The 14,913-nt window shown below is 53.9% G+C and overlaps 6 protein-coding genes across 6 annotated transcripts; 3 read left to right on the top strand and 3 right to left on the bottom strand.

Annotated features, from left to right (window-relative positions):
• Window positions 1-1,378, top strand: PTSG_11778 (uncharacterized protein). Its single transcript, XM_004997658.1, has 4 exons — window positions 1-129; window positions 368-536; window positions 698-838; window positions 1,057-1,378. Exons 1-4 carry the CDS (start codon window positions 16-18, stop codon window positions 1,071-1,073), a joined length of 441 nt encoding a protein of 146 aa, XP_004997715.1. The 5' UTR covers window positions 1-15; the 3' UTR covers window positions 1,074-1,378.
• On the top strand, window positions 1,313-3,659 carry PTSG_11777 (uncharacterized protein). Its single transcript, XM_004997657.1, has 5 exons — window positions 1,313-1,549; window positions 1,870-1,997; window positions 2,251-2,390; window positions 2,744-2,848; window positions 3,148-3,659. Exons 1-5 carry the CDS (start codon window positions 1,419-1,421, stop codon window positions 3,181-3,183), a joined length of 540 nt encoding a protein of 179 aa, XP_004997714.1. The 5' UTR covers window positions 1,313-1,418; the 3' UTR covers window positions 3,184-3,659.
• On the bottom strand, window positions 3,512-8,396 carry PTSG_01734 (uncharacterized protein). Its single transcript, XM_004997656.1, has 13 exons — window positions 8,379-8,396; window positions 7,896-8,109; window positions 7,618-7,732; window positions 7,265-7,397; window positions 6,966-6,999; window positions 6,700-6,771; window positions 6,340-6,490; window positions 6,073-6,164; window positions 5,412-5,714; window positions 5,052-5,161; window positions 4,727-4,829; window positions 4,421-4,500; window positions 3,512-4,214 (listed from the first exon to the last, which is right to left on the bottom strand). Exons 2-13 carry the CDS (start codon window positions 7,980-7,982, stop codon window positions 4,142-4,144), a joined length of 1,353 nt encoding a protein of 450 aa, XP_004997713.1. The 5' UTR covers window positions 7,983-8,109; window positions 8,379-8,396; the 3' UTR covers window positions 3,512-4,141.
• An 8-nt stretch (window positions 8,397-8,404) lies between these two features.
• On the bottom strand, window positions 8,405-9,965 carry PTSG_01733 (peptidyl-prolyl cis-trans isomerase FKBP2). The gene is made up of 4 exons (XM_004997655.1): window positions 9,734-9,965; window positions 9,336-9,451; window positions 9,114-9,160; window positions 8,405-8,747 (listed from the first exon to the last, which is right to left on the bottom strand). Exons 1-4 carry the CDS (start codon window positions 9,929-9,931, stop codon window positions 8,614-8,616), a joined length of 495 nt encoding a protein of 164 aa, XP_004997712.1. The 5' UTR covers window positions 9,932-9,965; the 3' UTR covers window positions 8,405-8,613.
• An 855-nt stretch (window positions 9,966-10,820) lies between these two features.
• Window positions 10,821-12,897, bottom strand: PTSG_01732 (uncharacterized protein; the record flags this gene model as incomplete). Its single annotated transcript, XM_004997654.1, has 6 exons — window positions 10,821-11,437; window positions 11,616-11,670; window positions 11,826-12,011; window positions 12,206-12,298; window positions 12,446-12,509; window positions 12,731-12,897. 6 exons carry the CDS (start codon window positions 12,895-12,897, stop codon window positions 10,821-10,823), a joined length of 1,182 nt encoding a protein of 393 aa, XP_004997711.1.
• A 404-nt stretch (window positions 12,898-13,301) lies between these two features.
• On the top strand, window positions 13,302-14,552 carry PTSG_01731 (uncharacterized protein). Its single transcript, XM_004997653.1, has 4 exons — window positions 13,302-13,439; window positions 13,640-13,708; window positions 13,923-14,050; window positions 14,356-14,552. The coding sequence occupies exons 1-4, from the start codon at window positions 13,413-13,415 to the stop codon at window positions 14,498-14,500; spliced, it is 369 nt and encodes a 122-aa protein (XP_004997710.1). The 5' UTR covers window positions 13,302-13,412; the 3' UTR covers window positions 14,501-14,552.
• Window positions 14,553-14,913: the final 361 nt, after the last annotated feature.

Raw genomic sequence — 14,913 nt, 5'->3', positions numbered from 1 at the left:
ATCACGGAGGAGGACATGAAGGAGTACAAGGAGGCGTTCCAGCACTGGGACAAGGACAACTCCGGCTTCCTCGAGCACAAGGAGTTCCGCGCCTTCCTCCTCTCCCTCGGCAAATTCAACATCTCCCAGGTGTGGCAGGGCTTGCCGTGCGCTCATTGCACGTTTGTGTCATTTTGTTTTGTGTGTGCTCGTCTGGTGGATGTACGGAGTTGTTTCTTGCGGTCCTTGACACCCTCCTTCTTGACAACGGCTGCCCCACTTTGATACCTGTGTTTCGCGTGTGTCACGTTCACTCAATCGCCTGTATTCACGCCCATACACACACACACACACACACCCGCACCTCCGATTTGGTGGTGCCTTGCAGGTGCCTGAGGAGAGTGGGGATGCCGAGTGGGACCGCATCATGGCGCGCCTTGACCCCAACAGCGACGGAAAGGTCTCCTTTGACGAGTTTATCGCCTTTATGGTCGAGGAGAGCGCAGATGCAGAGTCTGCCGACCAGCTCCTCGAGGCCTTCCGCGTCCTCTCAAACGGTCAGTGTGTGTGTGTGTGTGTGTGTGTGTGTGTGTGTGTGTGTGTGTGTGTGTGTGTGTGTGTGTGTGAAAGGGGGACATCACGCCTTTGTGTTTCGTTCCACCGATTGAAACGACGATAAGCCTTACCACTGTTGTGCATACACGTACTGCCCGTGCAGGCCAACCGTATGTGCTTGCTGCCGATCTGCAACGTGAGCTGTCGCCTGAGCTGTACGAGTACTGCATTGCCAACATGAGCACATATGATGACGGTCCCGAGGGTGCTCTCGACTACTCCTCCTTTGCAAACGCCCTTTATGGTATGTGAAGTGTACCTGCTCTGTTTGCATCTTGGCTCTTGTGTGCGTGTGTGTCTGTGAGTGTATGTCTCTGTGTGTACTTTGATGCTGTGTTTCGCCCTTGTCTGTCATCTCCCCCCCCTCCTCCTCCTCCTCCTCCTCCTCCTCCTCCTCCTCCTCCTCCTCCTCCTCCTCCTCACCATGGCCTCCGTGCACACCTTGACAATGTCCTGCTGCAGGCGAGAGCGACCTCTGAGCGCACCTCTTGTCGACTGACATGAACCACCGCCCCTTTCCCCTGTTTTTGCGGCTCACTTGCGCTTCTCTTCCTTGCCTCACTGCGTTTTGTTTGTTGCCTTGCTTGCGTTGAGTTGCGTTGCGTTTGGAGTTGCCGTGCCTTGCCGTGTTCCCCCTTTCCTTAGCATGTGCGCCCACCTCTCTGAGCCACCCCCCTTGCATGGTATGGGTGTGCCCTCGTGGTCCACATGACTGTTGTCATTTCGTCAAACCAGCAAAACGAAGACGAAAGCACGCACAAACCACAACAAACAACCACCCACGTGTTTTTCTTGACCGCAAGCAAAGGCAGACAGCAACGAAGATGGACTGGCCGGTGAAGACAAAGGCGGAGAAGGAGGCGGAACGGAGGAAGAAGAAGGAGAAGAAGGACGTGGAGGTGGTGACGTTTGATGATCCACACAAGCGCATCCAAGAAAGCAAAGCTGCCAAGAGGTTCTGCGTTGCATTGTGTGTGTGTCTGTGTGTGTGTGTGTGTGTGTGTGTGTGTGTGTGTGTGTGTGTGTGTGTGTGTGTGTGTGTGTGTGTGTGTGTGTGTGGCTGTGTGTGTGTGTGTGTGGCTGTGGCTGTGTGTGTGTGTGTGTGTCGATCTGTGTGTGTGTGTGTGTGTGTGTGTGTGTGTGTGTGTGTGTGTGTGTCTGTCTGTGTTCTGTGTGCATCCCCCTCTGTCTGTGCACCGCTTCTGGTCCACGTGTGCCAGTGCAGCTCACAGCTTGTGTTCCTTCTCTGAACTCCAACCCCCTAACTTGCCACAGGGCCCACAAGGCGAAGAAAACGGATGAGGGTCCTGCAGAGGAGGTGGACGCGTCATCGTCTGCGTTACGCCGCTTGATGGTGCGGACCAAGCTGGACATTGAGAAGTTTAACCTCGCAAACTCATGGGGTGCGTCTGATGCGCGTTGTCTGTGCGTATGTCTGTGTCTGTGTATGCCTGTGTCTGTGTCTGTGTGTCTATGTGTCTGCCTCTTGCTTACTTTTGTCCATCTGTCGGTCTGTTTACCTGCCTGCCTGTCTGTCCCTCTTCTCATGCACTTGCTCGTGCGACTGTGGCTGCTACGTTGATCTCCTTCACCCCATCTACTTGCCCTCACCTTGCCGTTGGCTGCTGCGGCGTGAATTCATCGCAATGACAACAGGGAAGCGGCGACGAAAGCTGCAGCAAGCGCTGGTGGAGGATCTTGGCGGCAAGAAGAAGAAGCCAAACCCCATGCCTCTGCCCAAGCTGCAAGGCATGAAGAAGAAGGCCCTCGAACGCCACCACCGCGAAAACCAGAAGGCGTGTGTGTGTGTGTGTCTGTCTGTCTGTCTGTCTGTGTGTCTGTGTGTCTGTATGTCTGTCTGTCTGTGTGTCTGTGTGTCTGTGCGTGTGTGTGTCTGTGTCTGTGTGTGTGTCTGTGTCTGTGTGTGTATCTGTGTGTCTGTGTGTCTGTGTGTCTGTCTGTGTGTCTGTGTGTCTGTGTGGGTGTGGGTGTCTCTCTCCATCCCTTCCGTGTGCCATGCCTCTCCATCGCGGTTGTCTGTACCTGCGTTTGTGCTTGTGGCTGTCACATCTACCTCTCCCTTTTTCTCAATTGCATCGGTACTCCTCACACTGGACTGTCCTGCTGCTTCCTTCCGCTTGCGAAACAGAGAGCGTCAGCCGGCCTGTCTGCAAAGAGTGTTCCATACAACCTGCGAAACCAGAAGCAACGCGCCAAGGCGAAGAACAAGAAGCTCGCACACGTTCTGCAAAAGGTGTGCTACTGTGCTATGCTACAATCTTTTGTACCGTGCTCTCGTGTGTGTGTGTGTGTGTGTGTGTGTGTATATATATATATATATATATGTGTGTGTGTGTGTGTGTGTGTGTGTGTGTGTGTGTGTGTGTGTGTGTGTGTGTGTGTGTGTGTGTTGTTTGACATTGCACTCCGTTGCAACATGTTGGCGGTCTTGCTTTTTTCCCCCGAGATGTGCTTGCCTTCGCGCAAACGCGCTTTTTCCTTTTCTCCTCTCACATGCATTGTCTTGCTTCTCGCACACCTTCAATCCACAAGAATGGTTGGTGGAAGGACAGCACCAAAGGCTTCTAGCCAGCCAGCTCGCTGGCAACTCGTCTTGCTTCGAGTCTCCTTCTTCTCTTTTGTTTGATACCAAGGACTTCACAACAACAACCCTCTATGCTTGTTCCATCGCTATTTGCATTCAACACTTGTTTCAAACCCCTTACCACAGCCACATGCTTGCTTTGCGTGGCTGTACCACGCACGCTTCTATGCGTTGACTCAAACAACTACGAGTGATCAAGCTTGGCTACTTTTCTTGCTTTGTTTGTGCGGTGTGTCTGTCTGTGTACACATCCCATCTGTCCACGTCTCCGCTCGCCAACTGACTTGCGGCTCGTCGCCTCAGTTACATTAACTCGACTCTGCTTTATTCTTCTGCTTCGCACAGCCACAATCATACGCGTGCACGCGCAAACACGCACACGCGCAAACACGCACACACACACACACACAACACACATGATAAACGACTTGGGGGTACGACCCACCAACGACGCACAAACACAAGCACTGGCATACACAACACACGCGAGTGGCAACGAAGAGGCACACACACACAACGATGACAAGGGGGGAGAGGGACAATAACCACGGGCCAATGCACCAGTTCACGGCACGCCTCCTAACACCAATTACACAATCATCATCATCAGCATCATCATCGTCGTCGTCATCGGACTGCAAAAGCAGCCACACACGTAAACACACATCAATCGGAGACAGGGAGAGGTGGGGTGCACGATACTAGCTGCAGGGAGTAATCATATGCATGTGGTGGATGGGGAGGGCAAGGATCGACAATTGTTGGGGGAGAGGTCCGGTAAAAAGAGTGGTGGTTGGCAGTGGTCGTAGGTCACTTTGGGCAGTGGAAACGGAGGAAGGGGGGGGGGGGGTTGGTTGGGGGACGGAGAAATACATGGGCCCTGTCCTTACACGGGTCGAGAGCGTACGTGTGTACAAGCGACACGTCAACAGGCGGTCCAGTTCACTTGTCCTGCTTCTTCTTGTTGTGAGGCTTGCGTGTACCGCGGCGGTGGAAGTTGTCGAGCAACGCGCGCCTGACAGCGTGAACACAATGCAATGCAATGCACGGCAGTTGACGTGTGAGATTTGACATGATGGGTTGCACAGCAACGTTGAGACAAGACGGCAGGGCGTGTCTGTCTGACTGTCTGTCTGCGTCTGTGGATGAATATGTAGCTTCGTTGCGTGAATGCAGTTGTTCAAATCAACATGCCATGACGAGAGAGCGAGCAAAGCGTACGTTCTGAGAGGAATGCTGCGGGTGGAGTCGAGAACTTGGTCGTATGTGCTCTGTGGCTCGTGAAGCATCTTCACATAACCCTGCAACCCATACACATCAAAGCCAAGACATAAGAAGACGGTCAACAAACAAGTCAGAAGTCCATTGTGTGTGTGTGTGTGTGTGTGTGTGTGTGTGTGTGTGTGTGTAAGTTGAACGCTCGCGCATGCACACACCGAACAGCACCCCCCCCCCCCCACAACACCCCACAACACGGGTTTGTGCATATGGAGGCACCGCAGCCGTGTGATGGCCGAGAGCACGCACCTCTGCTTGCTCGATGCGGGCGCTGAGATCGGCCGACTGAATCAAGTCCACAATCCACTTTTCCGCCTCGCTCGCTGTCTTGCTCAGGCGCTCAGCGACAAACCTGCACACAAGAAGGGGTCGGGGAGAAAGACGGGCATGGCAAGACAGCACGTGTTTCGCAACAGTGAGTATCAAGCACAAATAAAATAAAAGTTAAAAAAAAAAAACACACACACACAAACTTTCAGACACACACACACATTGACATACAAGGGAGACCACAGGCCCGCGCTGCATAGGGAGCAAGGCTGCTGTTACTGCTGCTGCTGCTGCTGCGACTTACTGGATGCTGATGCTGCTGTGGATCTTGCAGTAGACCTCAAAGATGAGTTTCGAGGCCGACTCGACAAAGTCTGTGCGGTACGTCGTGAGGAAGAAGTCCAAGTCAAGCACCTGAAGCAGCACAACGAAAGAGGCATTAGTATTGTGTGTGTGTGTGTGTTAAGCTGGGCACGAGGAAACTCCGTGCTGCCTCTGTGTGTGTTGAATGCAGACGCACCGCTGTGCAATGAACAGGAAGAGCATGGGCGTGCTCGACCAACAACGGCGCCAGCACGCTTGACGACAGTTCGCAACCACCCACGTTCGCAACCACCCACGTTCAAACACATACTACGACAGCAGCAGACAAAGCAGGGCGCACCTTCTCGCAGGCGCTGAGGAGCTCGAGGGCCTTGTCAAAGTCAAAGTCGATGTAGATGCACTCGAGGAGCTGGGTGATGGGGTCGGAGAACTTGGCCGTCTTGTGGCGGATCATGCGCACAATGTCGCGGATGGCGTCGCGCGAGTCTGGGCGCTTCGGGCAGGTGATGACGGCAACGACGGCAAAGTAGCGCAGCAGGTGCGGGCACATGGTCTGGATGGCGCCGATAAACTCGTTCTTCTCCTGGTCGCGCTCGCCAGACTTGGGGAGGAACTTCTCAAGGAGGTGCGAGATGCGAATCGACTGCACACAACGACAAGATGTTGGTGAGGGGGAAGAGAGAGACACACATAAGGAGGGGGGAGAGACACACAGAGAGAGACAGAGAAAGTTTGTGTGTGTGTGTGTGTGTGTGTGTGTTGTCGAGAGGCAAAAAACCACAGATGGAGGAGGGCAACGACCATGGGTGAGCGGCAGGTGAAGACAATTAAACAAAACCACACAAGTGTACACCAGATTGATATCTGCAGTGTGTTGAGGAACAAGATACAAAGCAACAACGTGTTGCACACGCACACACATAACGCGACAACGGATACAACGACCACACCACGACATGCCCAACGAGAATCACATGCGAGTGAGGAGGAAATAACGACACCTCTCCGTTGTCGCCGAAGAAGAAGATGAAGAGGGACCAGTGCATGAGCCAGGCGCGCTGCTGCAGCTTCTTCAGGGGCTCCAGGCTCGTCTCTGCAATCACCGCAAACAGAGAGCGAGGGAGAGGCAAAGCAGCGCATGTGTGTGTGCGCGCGAAGGGCAGCAGGCGTCAGCGACTGCATATCGCAATGACGTTGGCGCGCACAAACCACACGAGCAACACACACAACCCGGACACGCATGCGCGTGTTAACCTGGTATAGCTCACCCTTGATGTTGCTCTGGAGGACGCCAAGGACCTCAGTTGCCTCCTCAAACTTCTCGGACATAATCTCGACGGCAAGACGACCCCACAGCGCGCTCAGGCGCTTGGACGGGTCGCTCGTCAGCGGGCGGTAGTTGTACAGCATCGTGCCGGCCTACAGGTCGATTAGGAGGAGGGGGTGAATGAGAGTGAGCAAATGAGCATGAGTGAGTGAGTGCCTGAGTGAGTGAGTGAGTGAGAAGGACAAGGAAGTATATCGCCGCAACCACACCATTACGCAGAGTTAGCCAAAACTCTGCTGTGTGCAAAATAAACAGATGGAAAGGGGAGGGGGTGGCATGGGTTGTTGTTGGTGGTGCTCACCGTAGCGTATTGCTCGAGGTCGTAGTAGGCGCGGGCCGCCTTGAACATTGTGTCAAGCATCTTCGGCTCGAACTACATCACATCAACACCACAGGCAGCAAAGAAACATGGGCGGATATGAGCCCGTGAGTCCATGAGCCAGAGAGCGAGTTCGTGAGTGGTGGGGAAGCAACTGTGTAACACGAACAGTGTCCAAGCGACAAGAGGTCGGTGCGAGCACATGTGAACAAGACGTGATGGGGCTGTGGCGAGAATGTGTCACTTACGCCGTGCTCCTTGAGCTTCTCTGTCAACTTGGCGCTGTATGTTTGAGGCAAGAGTGGAGGGCATTCATGTGAGCGTTGACAGTGGACCAATGCGTGCTTGCTGCGGCCCATGGACAAGCGCTGATGCACACACACACAGAGGAGAGAAAGGCGCAGACGGAGAAGAAGAGCGGGGATAGATGGGAGGCACGAGAGAGAGAGAGAGAGCGCGCGCAAAATATTCGCTCACACTCGCAAACACATGCAAACACAAACACATGCAAACACACACACATGCAAACACACACAGAGCAACCTACGGGTCTGGGTTTGAGTATGAGGCTGAGATGGCGTCGATGACCTCCTGCTTGGAGAAGACGTCGTACACCTTGCTGAGCTCCTCACTCAGGCTGTCGACGTGGTTGTTAAACGCCTCCTCCTTCTCAAGCACCTCTGCGCTCACCGAACATCAAAGCACGCAATAGCCACACGCGTGAATCACACTCACACACACACACACACACAAGCACATACGCGGGTAGGCTTCCCCTTTGCTGATGTGACTTGAACGCCACACACACATAGACAAACACACAGACACACACAGAGACACACACGCACGCAGACATCGAAGGGAGACAACAGGGGGGATGACGTTGTGTGCGAACGACACCTTTTGGCACGGTGGCCTTGACGTCGTGGTACACCTCCTTCATGGCATCAAAGAAGTGGGCCGACTCGAGCACCTTCAGCTTGGACGTGATCAGCTGCTCGCGCTTGTAAATCTCCTGCGAGAGCCAAGCAGCACGAAGGAGAAAGGCGGTGAGGCTGAGCTTACGGACACATTTCCCTCGGGGTTTTACGCTCACACACAGACACAGACACACATACACACGCATACACACACACGCACGCACACCGACTCACTCGCACGCATACACACACACACACCTTGTCGAGGGCATTCTGGATGAGGGCAAGCGTCATGTGGTTGTCGAGGAAGCCACAGAGCTGGCGCGTGAGATCGTGCTCCGCCATTGTGAGCGCACGCGGTTGTGTATGTGTGTGTGTGTGTGTGTGCAAGAGTGCTTGTCGCAGTTGTTACGCTTGAAGGCCTGTCGTGCGCGTGTGCCTTGGCAAAGAAGAGCGTCAAAAAAAGCAGCAGCTGTTATGTGTGTGTGTGTGTGTTGAGGATGCAAAAAGGAAGGATGAGCGATGCGATGGCGATCCAAGAAGAAGCAAGAGAGATGAGCGAATCAAGCAGTGCTCACTCTGCCATCCATGCGTTCACTCCTTGCCATGCACTCCAGCTCACGCCAGTGGCTTGCCATACCCCATCTCTTACTATCTCTCTCCCTCCCTCACACACTCTCAGCACGCTCGCACCAGCAGACACACACGCGTGTTCTCTCTTTCCGCCACCAACAAACCCACCACACGAAAAAAAAAAAGGAAGATTACTACGGTGTATAGGTGATAACAAGTATGTTTCGCACACAAATCACAGACATCCAGTGCGCATTCAAATAGGACAGGTAACGACAGCATAAAACGCAACGGCGCGCTGGCTGGTGGTGTTCAGTGGCGGCTGTGCTTGCTCTTGCTTGTTTGTTGTGATGACTCTGCTCTGCTTGTTGTGCTTGCTCTTGCTTACTCTGCTCCACTCAGGTCAGAGTTCGCTTTTGCTGCTTGCAGTGCTGTGATGGCTGTCGGTGTGCCGCTTGTCGATGTGCAGGAGCTCCACTTCAAAGCGAAGATTTGCACGGGGAGGGATGGCGGGCGGTGCTCCATAGTCTCCATACGCTGACGTCCAGCGAACATGCAAATATGTGTTGATATGTGTGTGTGTGTGTGTTGATGTGAGGACAACAGTGATGACAACAGTGATGACAACAGTGATGACAACAGTTTGTGTGAGAAGAGGTGGCCAGGGCAATCAGTGGTGAGGAAGAACCGGGGTTGGAATGGGCGTCTGAGCGCGAGGGTGAAATCACAATACATGTGCAGCTTGTACGCAGGCTATGAAGGCCAGCACCAGAGCACCAGCGCGCAGCGTGGTGCGAACAAGAGGTCAGCACGCACGTCAAACATGCGCACGCACACACACACACACACACACACACACACACACACACACACACAACACAAGCTGTGAAAATGAATACTCACCGAGAGTCCACGGGACAGCGAGAGATCGCACTTCTCCGATGCACATGCTACATGACAGCATAGGCAAGATGCAGCCGTTCATGTGTGAGCAATAGTGGTTGTCGTGCATGGAAACGGTGAATCCGTTTGCATACGCCACACTGTGAGAGTGTGTGTGTGTGCTCTCAAGTACAAGCACACACACACACACCAGACACACACACACGCCAGCACGGCCCTGACTTGAGCAAGCCTTGTTCCCAGCCTTGGATGACTTGATTATCCCCCAGCGTGAACACAAGCGGATCGCCACGCGGCAAGCTGCTGTCAAACGTGTCGCCAGTGTCCGCCAGGTATCCCTGAAACAACAGCATCAGGCACACGAAAGCGGACGATGATGTCACCGAATGTCAGAGTGGGTGGCTTGCCAAGAAGCCATGCAGAAGTGGGCACCTGGCTTGTTGTCACTGGCGCATTCACGCACCGCAGCAACAACAGACTACAAGACACAAACAAGCAAGCAAGCAAGTAAGCAGCCAAACAAACAAGCAATCAAGCAGGTAGACAAACAAGAAAGCAAACACCGCTCACACACCCAAACAAACAACACGAACAACACAAACAAACGCAGCAAGACGCACCGTGTAGTGGACGGCGAGCGTGTCTCCGGTTCCTGATTTCAGATGGCAGTCCTCACTTCTATGCTTCACCCCAATCTGTAATCGTTTGCCCGTCCCACTGTGCTGATCGTGTCTGTGGCTGTCACTGCTGGCCACGACAGCAGCAGCCACCACAACTGCCACCACCACTACAACAAGCCACCGAGCGCACGACATCATCGTCTCTTTCTCCAAATTGGAAGGACCATTGCCGAAATTCAGTGGAAGGTATTCATAAAGGTGGGCATTCTGGAGCACTGTGGGTGTTGTTGTGGGTGTGGTTGCGGTTGACTTGCTTCTTGTGGGGTGTCGATGTTGTGATGTGACATGAATCGATTTTATGTGATGTGATGTTCTTACATTAAACTCACAGCAGATGGAGACTTGGTGTATTGTGATGGCGTGCTGCTTCACATCACTGCACAGACAGCAACACAGACACGCAGACGGAATGGGACCTAGTTTCAATCGAATGTGAAGGAAGGAAGGAAGGAAGGAAGACGAATGTATATATGCACAGAGGGAAGGCGGAGAAGTAGTGAGACAAGCCGAGGGAAGGAAGCCACACCAAAGGAACAAATCAGAGATGCTAAACCTAATGCGTGCGCAATAGCAGCGTGTAACGCACAGCCTGAAGGGAAGAAAGCGACAAAACACGGGGAAGGAGATGAAGCAGAAGAAAGAGAAAGCAGAAGAAAGAGGAATTCGTAATCTGGAACACAGCACAAGAATATAACACAGCAGTTGGGCCGTGAAGGCCGTGGTTTGAAGACGAAGAGGCAGAGAGTGTGGACGTATGGGTGTGAGTGTGCATGTGTGTGTGTGCATGTGAGGGTGTGAGGGGTGTGTGAGGTGTGTGTGAGGTGTGTGTGAGGTGTGTGTGAGGTGTGTGTGAGGTGTGTGTGAGGTGTGTGTGAGGTGTGCGTGTGAGGTGTGCGTGTGAGGTGTGCGTGTGAGGTGTGTGTGTGAGGTGTGTGTGTGAGGTGTGTGTGTCACGCTTTCACAAGCGCGCGCACACACGCATACATATACACAGAGGGGAAAAGGGAGAGAAGGGGTTGTTGGCTAGCTACACGTGGGTGCGAGGCACACTGTGTTCTGGATCCACAAGTAGCGTGTCAAAGGCAATCGGAAACGGCCATGCACCCTCGTCGTCGTCACCAACGCGAGTGCCAGCGTGTGCGCGCTTGTTCTCGAGTCGCCCATAGCTACTCGCTGCCGCCTCCACTTGCTGCTGGCGCCGCTGTTGGTGTGCGGATGAGGCTGGCGCGTCACTCCACTCCGCCGCACTGTCGGTCTTGCCGTAGTCACCGTCATCGCCCTGCCTTGCGTCCACAAAGATGTCATCCTCATCTTCATCACCCTGCACGTCGGCGCTGTCAGCTGAAGCACCGTGATCATCACCGCCACTGTCACCACCGAGCTCGTCGTTTGAGGCAGAGAGTGGAAGTGCGTGCGGGCGACGCGTTTGTGCATGCTCGCTGTTGACACCGGTGCTTCGCTTGGCAGCTTCATCCCCATCCTCAGCTGCACCGCCATCACTGCTGGCGCCGTCAGCGAGCGGCGTCTCGTCTCCGGTTGTCTTGGAGTTTCCCGTGCCGCTGTCAATGTCCTCGGCTTCGAAACTGGCAATGCTCGCCCGCTCAGGCAGTACCGTGTCCAGCCGCGCCTTGTAGATCTCCATTGCTGCATGCATGCATGCGTGTGGGGGGGGGGTGTAAGAGACAACTAGTAGCAAAAACCAGGAAAGCAATGCGACGCACAAACACACCCGCACACATACAGCACAGACAGCACACACGCACACACAGCACAGACGACACAGCACATCAAACACAACACACGCGCGCGCACAACGGCTCACCGCTCTGCTCGGAGCGCGTCAGGGGAATGGCATTGAGAGAGTGCTTTCGTTTGAACTGTAGCAGACACACAGCGCACGCAAGCATGTGGTGAGATGTCATGTGTCATCGTCAAACAAAAGCAACACACACAGCTGCTGCTGTCTCACTCAGAGATGCAAGCGTGCGCCACACATGCAAACACACAAGTACACAAACACATACAACCGCACCTGCTGAATGAATTTGTGGTCGAGGGTGCGCCCGCGCTTGAGGGCCTTGCCGTAGTGGGAGTTGATGAGGTTTTCCAGGCGCGTGGAGACCCACGAGCTGAACTTGAGCTGGTATGTCATCACATACACCATCTTCGTCTTGCGCGGGTCGTCGGGGTCCGCAAAGATCTCCATGTCCTCCGTCATCTGCAGTGTACATTTGTGTGTGTGTGTGTGTGTGTATGAAAACATGTGAGTGAGAAACAGTGTGTGTGTGTGTGAGAGTGTGTGTGAGTGAGTGTGTGCGTTGTGCAGCGTGTTGTGAGGTGTGTTGAGAACACATGTGCATGCTCAACGTGCTCTGATGACGCGTGCGCACATGAAGATGACCGTTGATTTACCTCAATGACATGGCGCATGGTCAAGTTGACGCCGTGCACCACCGCATGCTGGTTCTTCCGGTCAATCAGTGTGTCAAACTCCAAGAACGCCTCCTATATTGTACCCCAAACCAACCGAGTGAAGGAGAACAAACATCAGCAGGCAACCATGAGCGATAACTATGGGTGAAGATGCAACGTGGGAAGGTAAGTGGCGGAAGGATGTGCACGCGCAGTCGGATATGTTGACTGGCCACGTACCCTGTCGTTGGTGAGGAGCTTCATGAACCACCCAGGAAATGGCATACGGAATTGAACACGCCGTCTGCGGCAATTATGACAGCAGCATTGGAGGGTGTGTGAGCGTGAGTGAGTAAGTGAGGACGTCAGTGGGTGAGTGCTACCCAAGGACGCACACGCGCGCACAAACGTATACATACACAAGCACACACACACACACACAAGAGCACACATACACACGCACAAACAAGAGCACACATACACATGCACACAAACGCACACACACACACACACACGATAACGTACTTAAAGGAAGTCTGCTGGAGCTGTGGGTTGACATCCCAGTCAGAGAAGTCACACTTGAGCACCTCCTTGATGGCCGGGTTGGGGATGCCCCATGACTTGCGATCATAAGCAAGAAGCGCCAGTGGCCACGGCGCATCGACGTCAAACTCAAACCGCACCTTCTTCATGTCCTCTCTGTCTCTCCCCTCAACCAACACACACGCGCGCGCGAACCCACGCTCAGCCGCACTCAATCACCCGCAGTTGCCCGCTATCGTCTGCGTTGTCGTTGTTGTCGTTGTTGTTGTTGTTGTTGGGTGGTTGCTGTTGCCCCAACTGCGTTTTGCCGGTGAATTGTACACGGCGGTGAACCAGTATGTGTGTGTGTGTGTGGGTGGGTGGGTGGATGGCGGTCTTGTAGGCTTGCCAGCTCGCTCGGTGGAAAGAACCTCGTGTCTTTCACACCGTCCAACAGCAACGCGAAGCAAGCAAAAGGCTGCTGGCTGGCTTGCTCGCTTGCACAAGGAAGGGAGGTGGTCGCTGGCTTGCTTGCTTGTGGCTGCGTGTGGTGTGGTGTGATTTGATGGGTTGAGGCAATTGACTGTGATAAATTGCTGAGTCAGCAGAAACCACAGGGAAGTTAGCGACAAGCGACGAGGGGCGGCAAAGCACACACCAAACAACACACAGCAGAACGTCGGCCATGTCGGCCATGGACACAAAGCCAGAGGTGTGTCTGTCTTTGTCTGTGTGTGATTGTGTGATTGTGTGATTGTGTGTGTGTCTGTATGTATGTGTGATTGTGTGTGTGTGTGTGTATGTATGTATGATTGTGTGTGTGTCTGTGTGTGTGTGTGTCTGTGTGTCGCTTGTTTGTTGTACATGGTTTCCACACGACTCACCGACATCATATGTGTCGTGTCGGAGAAGGAGGAACAGCCTGCTGTTGCAGCAGAGGAAGACACAAAGGTGCAGGCGCCACTTCCAGAGGAACCTGCGGTACGACTTCCATGTATGCTTGCGTGTGTGTGTATGTGTGTGTATGTGTATGTGTATGTGTGTGTGTGCGTGTGTGTGTGCTGGTTGATGGCTGTACGATTTGCCCGTCATTTACCCGTGATTTGCTTCCACCCTGTACCTCTTCTCCTTACACTCACGCTGCCATGTCGCTTTCCCCCCCCCCTCCTTCTTTTTTTCCCTTCTGCTGTTTCAGGCGGCTCTGCGACAACACGCCAACGATGCGCAGATGCAGTTCACTCCACAATACCCGACCCGTGACTACCTCGACCAAACCGTCGTCCCCGTACTTCTCGAGGGCCTCGCTGCCCTTGCACAAGAAAGGTGTGTGTGTGTGTGTGTGTGTGTGTGTGTGTGTGTGTGTGTGTGTGTGTGTGTGTGTGCAGATGCTTCTGAATCCACGTCTGTTTCGTTCATGTGCCCGCAGATTTGTCTGTATGTCTGCATTTCTGTCTGCGCTGCGCATGCACCTGCATTCCTGCAAACCAACGCATCACGCCTGCTGCCATCTCCAAAGCGCGTTGGCACTCTCAATCCACCCTTCCTTACCCCCACAATGCACACACACACACACGCCCGCGCGCCCGCGCAAACACACGCACACACACATTTGCGAACACGCTGGCCAGACCACCCAACCCGGTTGAGTGGCTTGGCACATTCCTGCTCAAGTGTGCAAAAGAGGAAGGTGAGCCGAAGCCCCCACAGGACGTCGTCGGCCTCCCTCCAGATCAGCAGCAACAGCAGCAGCAGCAACAAGCACAAGCAGAGTAGACGACCGCGCACGCGAAAGAAAAGAAGTGTGTGTATACATGTGTGTGTGTGAGGGAGGGAGGGAGGGAGAGGAGCGGGTGAGCTAACAAGAGAGTGTGTCAGAGAGTCATCAGAGTGGATTTCTGTGCATGTAGAGAGAGCACGAGGACATGGCGGATTGTGGGTGCGTTGGCCGACCACGTGTGAACCGCAAATGTGCATGTGCATGTGTGTGCAACGCTCATGGCGTTGTTGAGCCTGCGTTGTGGCGTGTCGTGCGATACGAGGCGTACTCTCTCGTCCGCCTGCGCCACTCGTGATTCAGATGATGCTTTGCCTTTCACCTTCGTGCGTGTGTACGTGTATACGTGTGTACGTGTGTGTGTGTGTGTGTGTGTGTGTGTGTGTGTGTGTGTGTGTGTGTGTGTGTGTGT

The sequence above is a fragment of the Salpingoeca rosetta genome (assembly GCF_000188695.1).
Source record: "Salpingoeca rosetta unplaced genomic scaffold supercont1.3, whole genome shotgun sequence".
In the NCBI taxonomy this organism is placed as follows: domain Eukaryota; class Choanoflagellata; order Craspedida; family Salpingoecidae; genus Salpingoeca; species Salpingoeca rosetta.
This window is presented reverse-complemented; position numbering and strand designations above follow the sequence as displayed.

Excerpts from the sequence above, each read along its gene's own strand:
- PTSG_11778 (XM_004997658.1), top strand. The coding sequence starts at position 16 with ATGAAGGAGTACAAGGAGGCGTTCCAGCACTGGGACAAGGACAACTCC. Across the intron at positions 130-367 it reads GCAAATTCAACATCTCCCAG|GTGCCTGAGGAGAGTGGGGA; the intron begins GTGTGGCAGGGC and ends GGTGCCTTGCAG. Across the intron at positions 537-697 it reads CTTCCGCGTCCTCTCAAACG|GCCAACCGTATGTGCTTGCT; the intron begins GTCAGTGTGTGT and ends CTGCCCGTGCAG.
- PTSG_11777 (XM_004997657.1), top strand. The coding sequence starts at position 1,419 with ATGGACTGGCCGGTGAAGACAAAGGCGGAGAAGGAGGCGGAACGGAGG. Across the intron at positions 1,998-2,250 it reads TAACCTCGCAAACTCATGGG|GGAAGCGGCGACGAAAGCTG; the intron begins GTGCGTCTGATG and ends CAATGACAACAG. Across the intron at positions 2,391-2,743 it reads ACCACCGCGAAAACCAGAAG|AGAGCGTCAGCCGGCCTGTC; the intron begins GCGTGTGTGTGT and ends CTTGCGAAACAG.
- PTSG_01734 (XM_004997656.1), bottom strand. The coding sequence starts at position 7,982 with ATGGCGGAGCACGATCTCACGCGCCAGCTCTGTGGCTTCCTCGACAAC. Across the intron at positions 7,398-7,617 it reads CAAGGCCACCGTGCCAAAAG|AGGTGCTTGAGAAGGAGGAG; the intron begins GTGTCGTTCGCA and ends CGGTGAGCGCAG. Across the intron at positions 5,162-5,411 it reads TCCTCAGCGCCTGCGAGAAG|GTGCTTGACTTGGACTTCTT; the intron begins GTGCGCCCTGCT and ends GTGCTGCTTCAG.
- PTSG_01733 (XM_004997655.1), bottom strand. The coding sequence starts at position 9,931 with ATGATGTCGTGCGCTCGGTGGCTTGTTGTAGTGGTGGTGGCAGTTGTG. Across the intron at positions 9,452-9,733 it reads CGCTCGCCGTCCACTACACG|GGATACCTGGCGGACACTGG; the intron begins GTGCGTCTTGCT and ends CTGTTGTTTCAG. Across the intron at positions 9,161-9,335 it reads TGGGAACAAGGCTTGCTCAA|CATGTGCATCGGAGAAGTGC; the intron begins GTCAGGGCCGTG and ends GCTGTCATGTAG.
- PTSG_01731 (XM_004997653.1), top strand. The coding sequence starts at position 13,413 with ATGTCGGCCATGGACACAAAGCCAGAG. Across the intron at positions 13,440-13,639 it reads CCATGGACACAAAGCCAGAG|GAGGAACAGCCTGCTGTTGC; the intron begins GTGTGTCTGTCT and ends GTGTCGGAGAAG. Across the intron at positions 13,709-13,922 it reads CACTTCCAGAGGAACCTGCG|GCGGCTCTGCGACAACACGC; the intron begins GTACGACTTCCA and ends CTGCTGTTTCAG.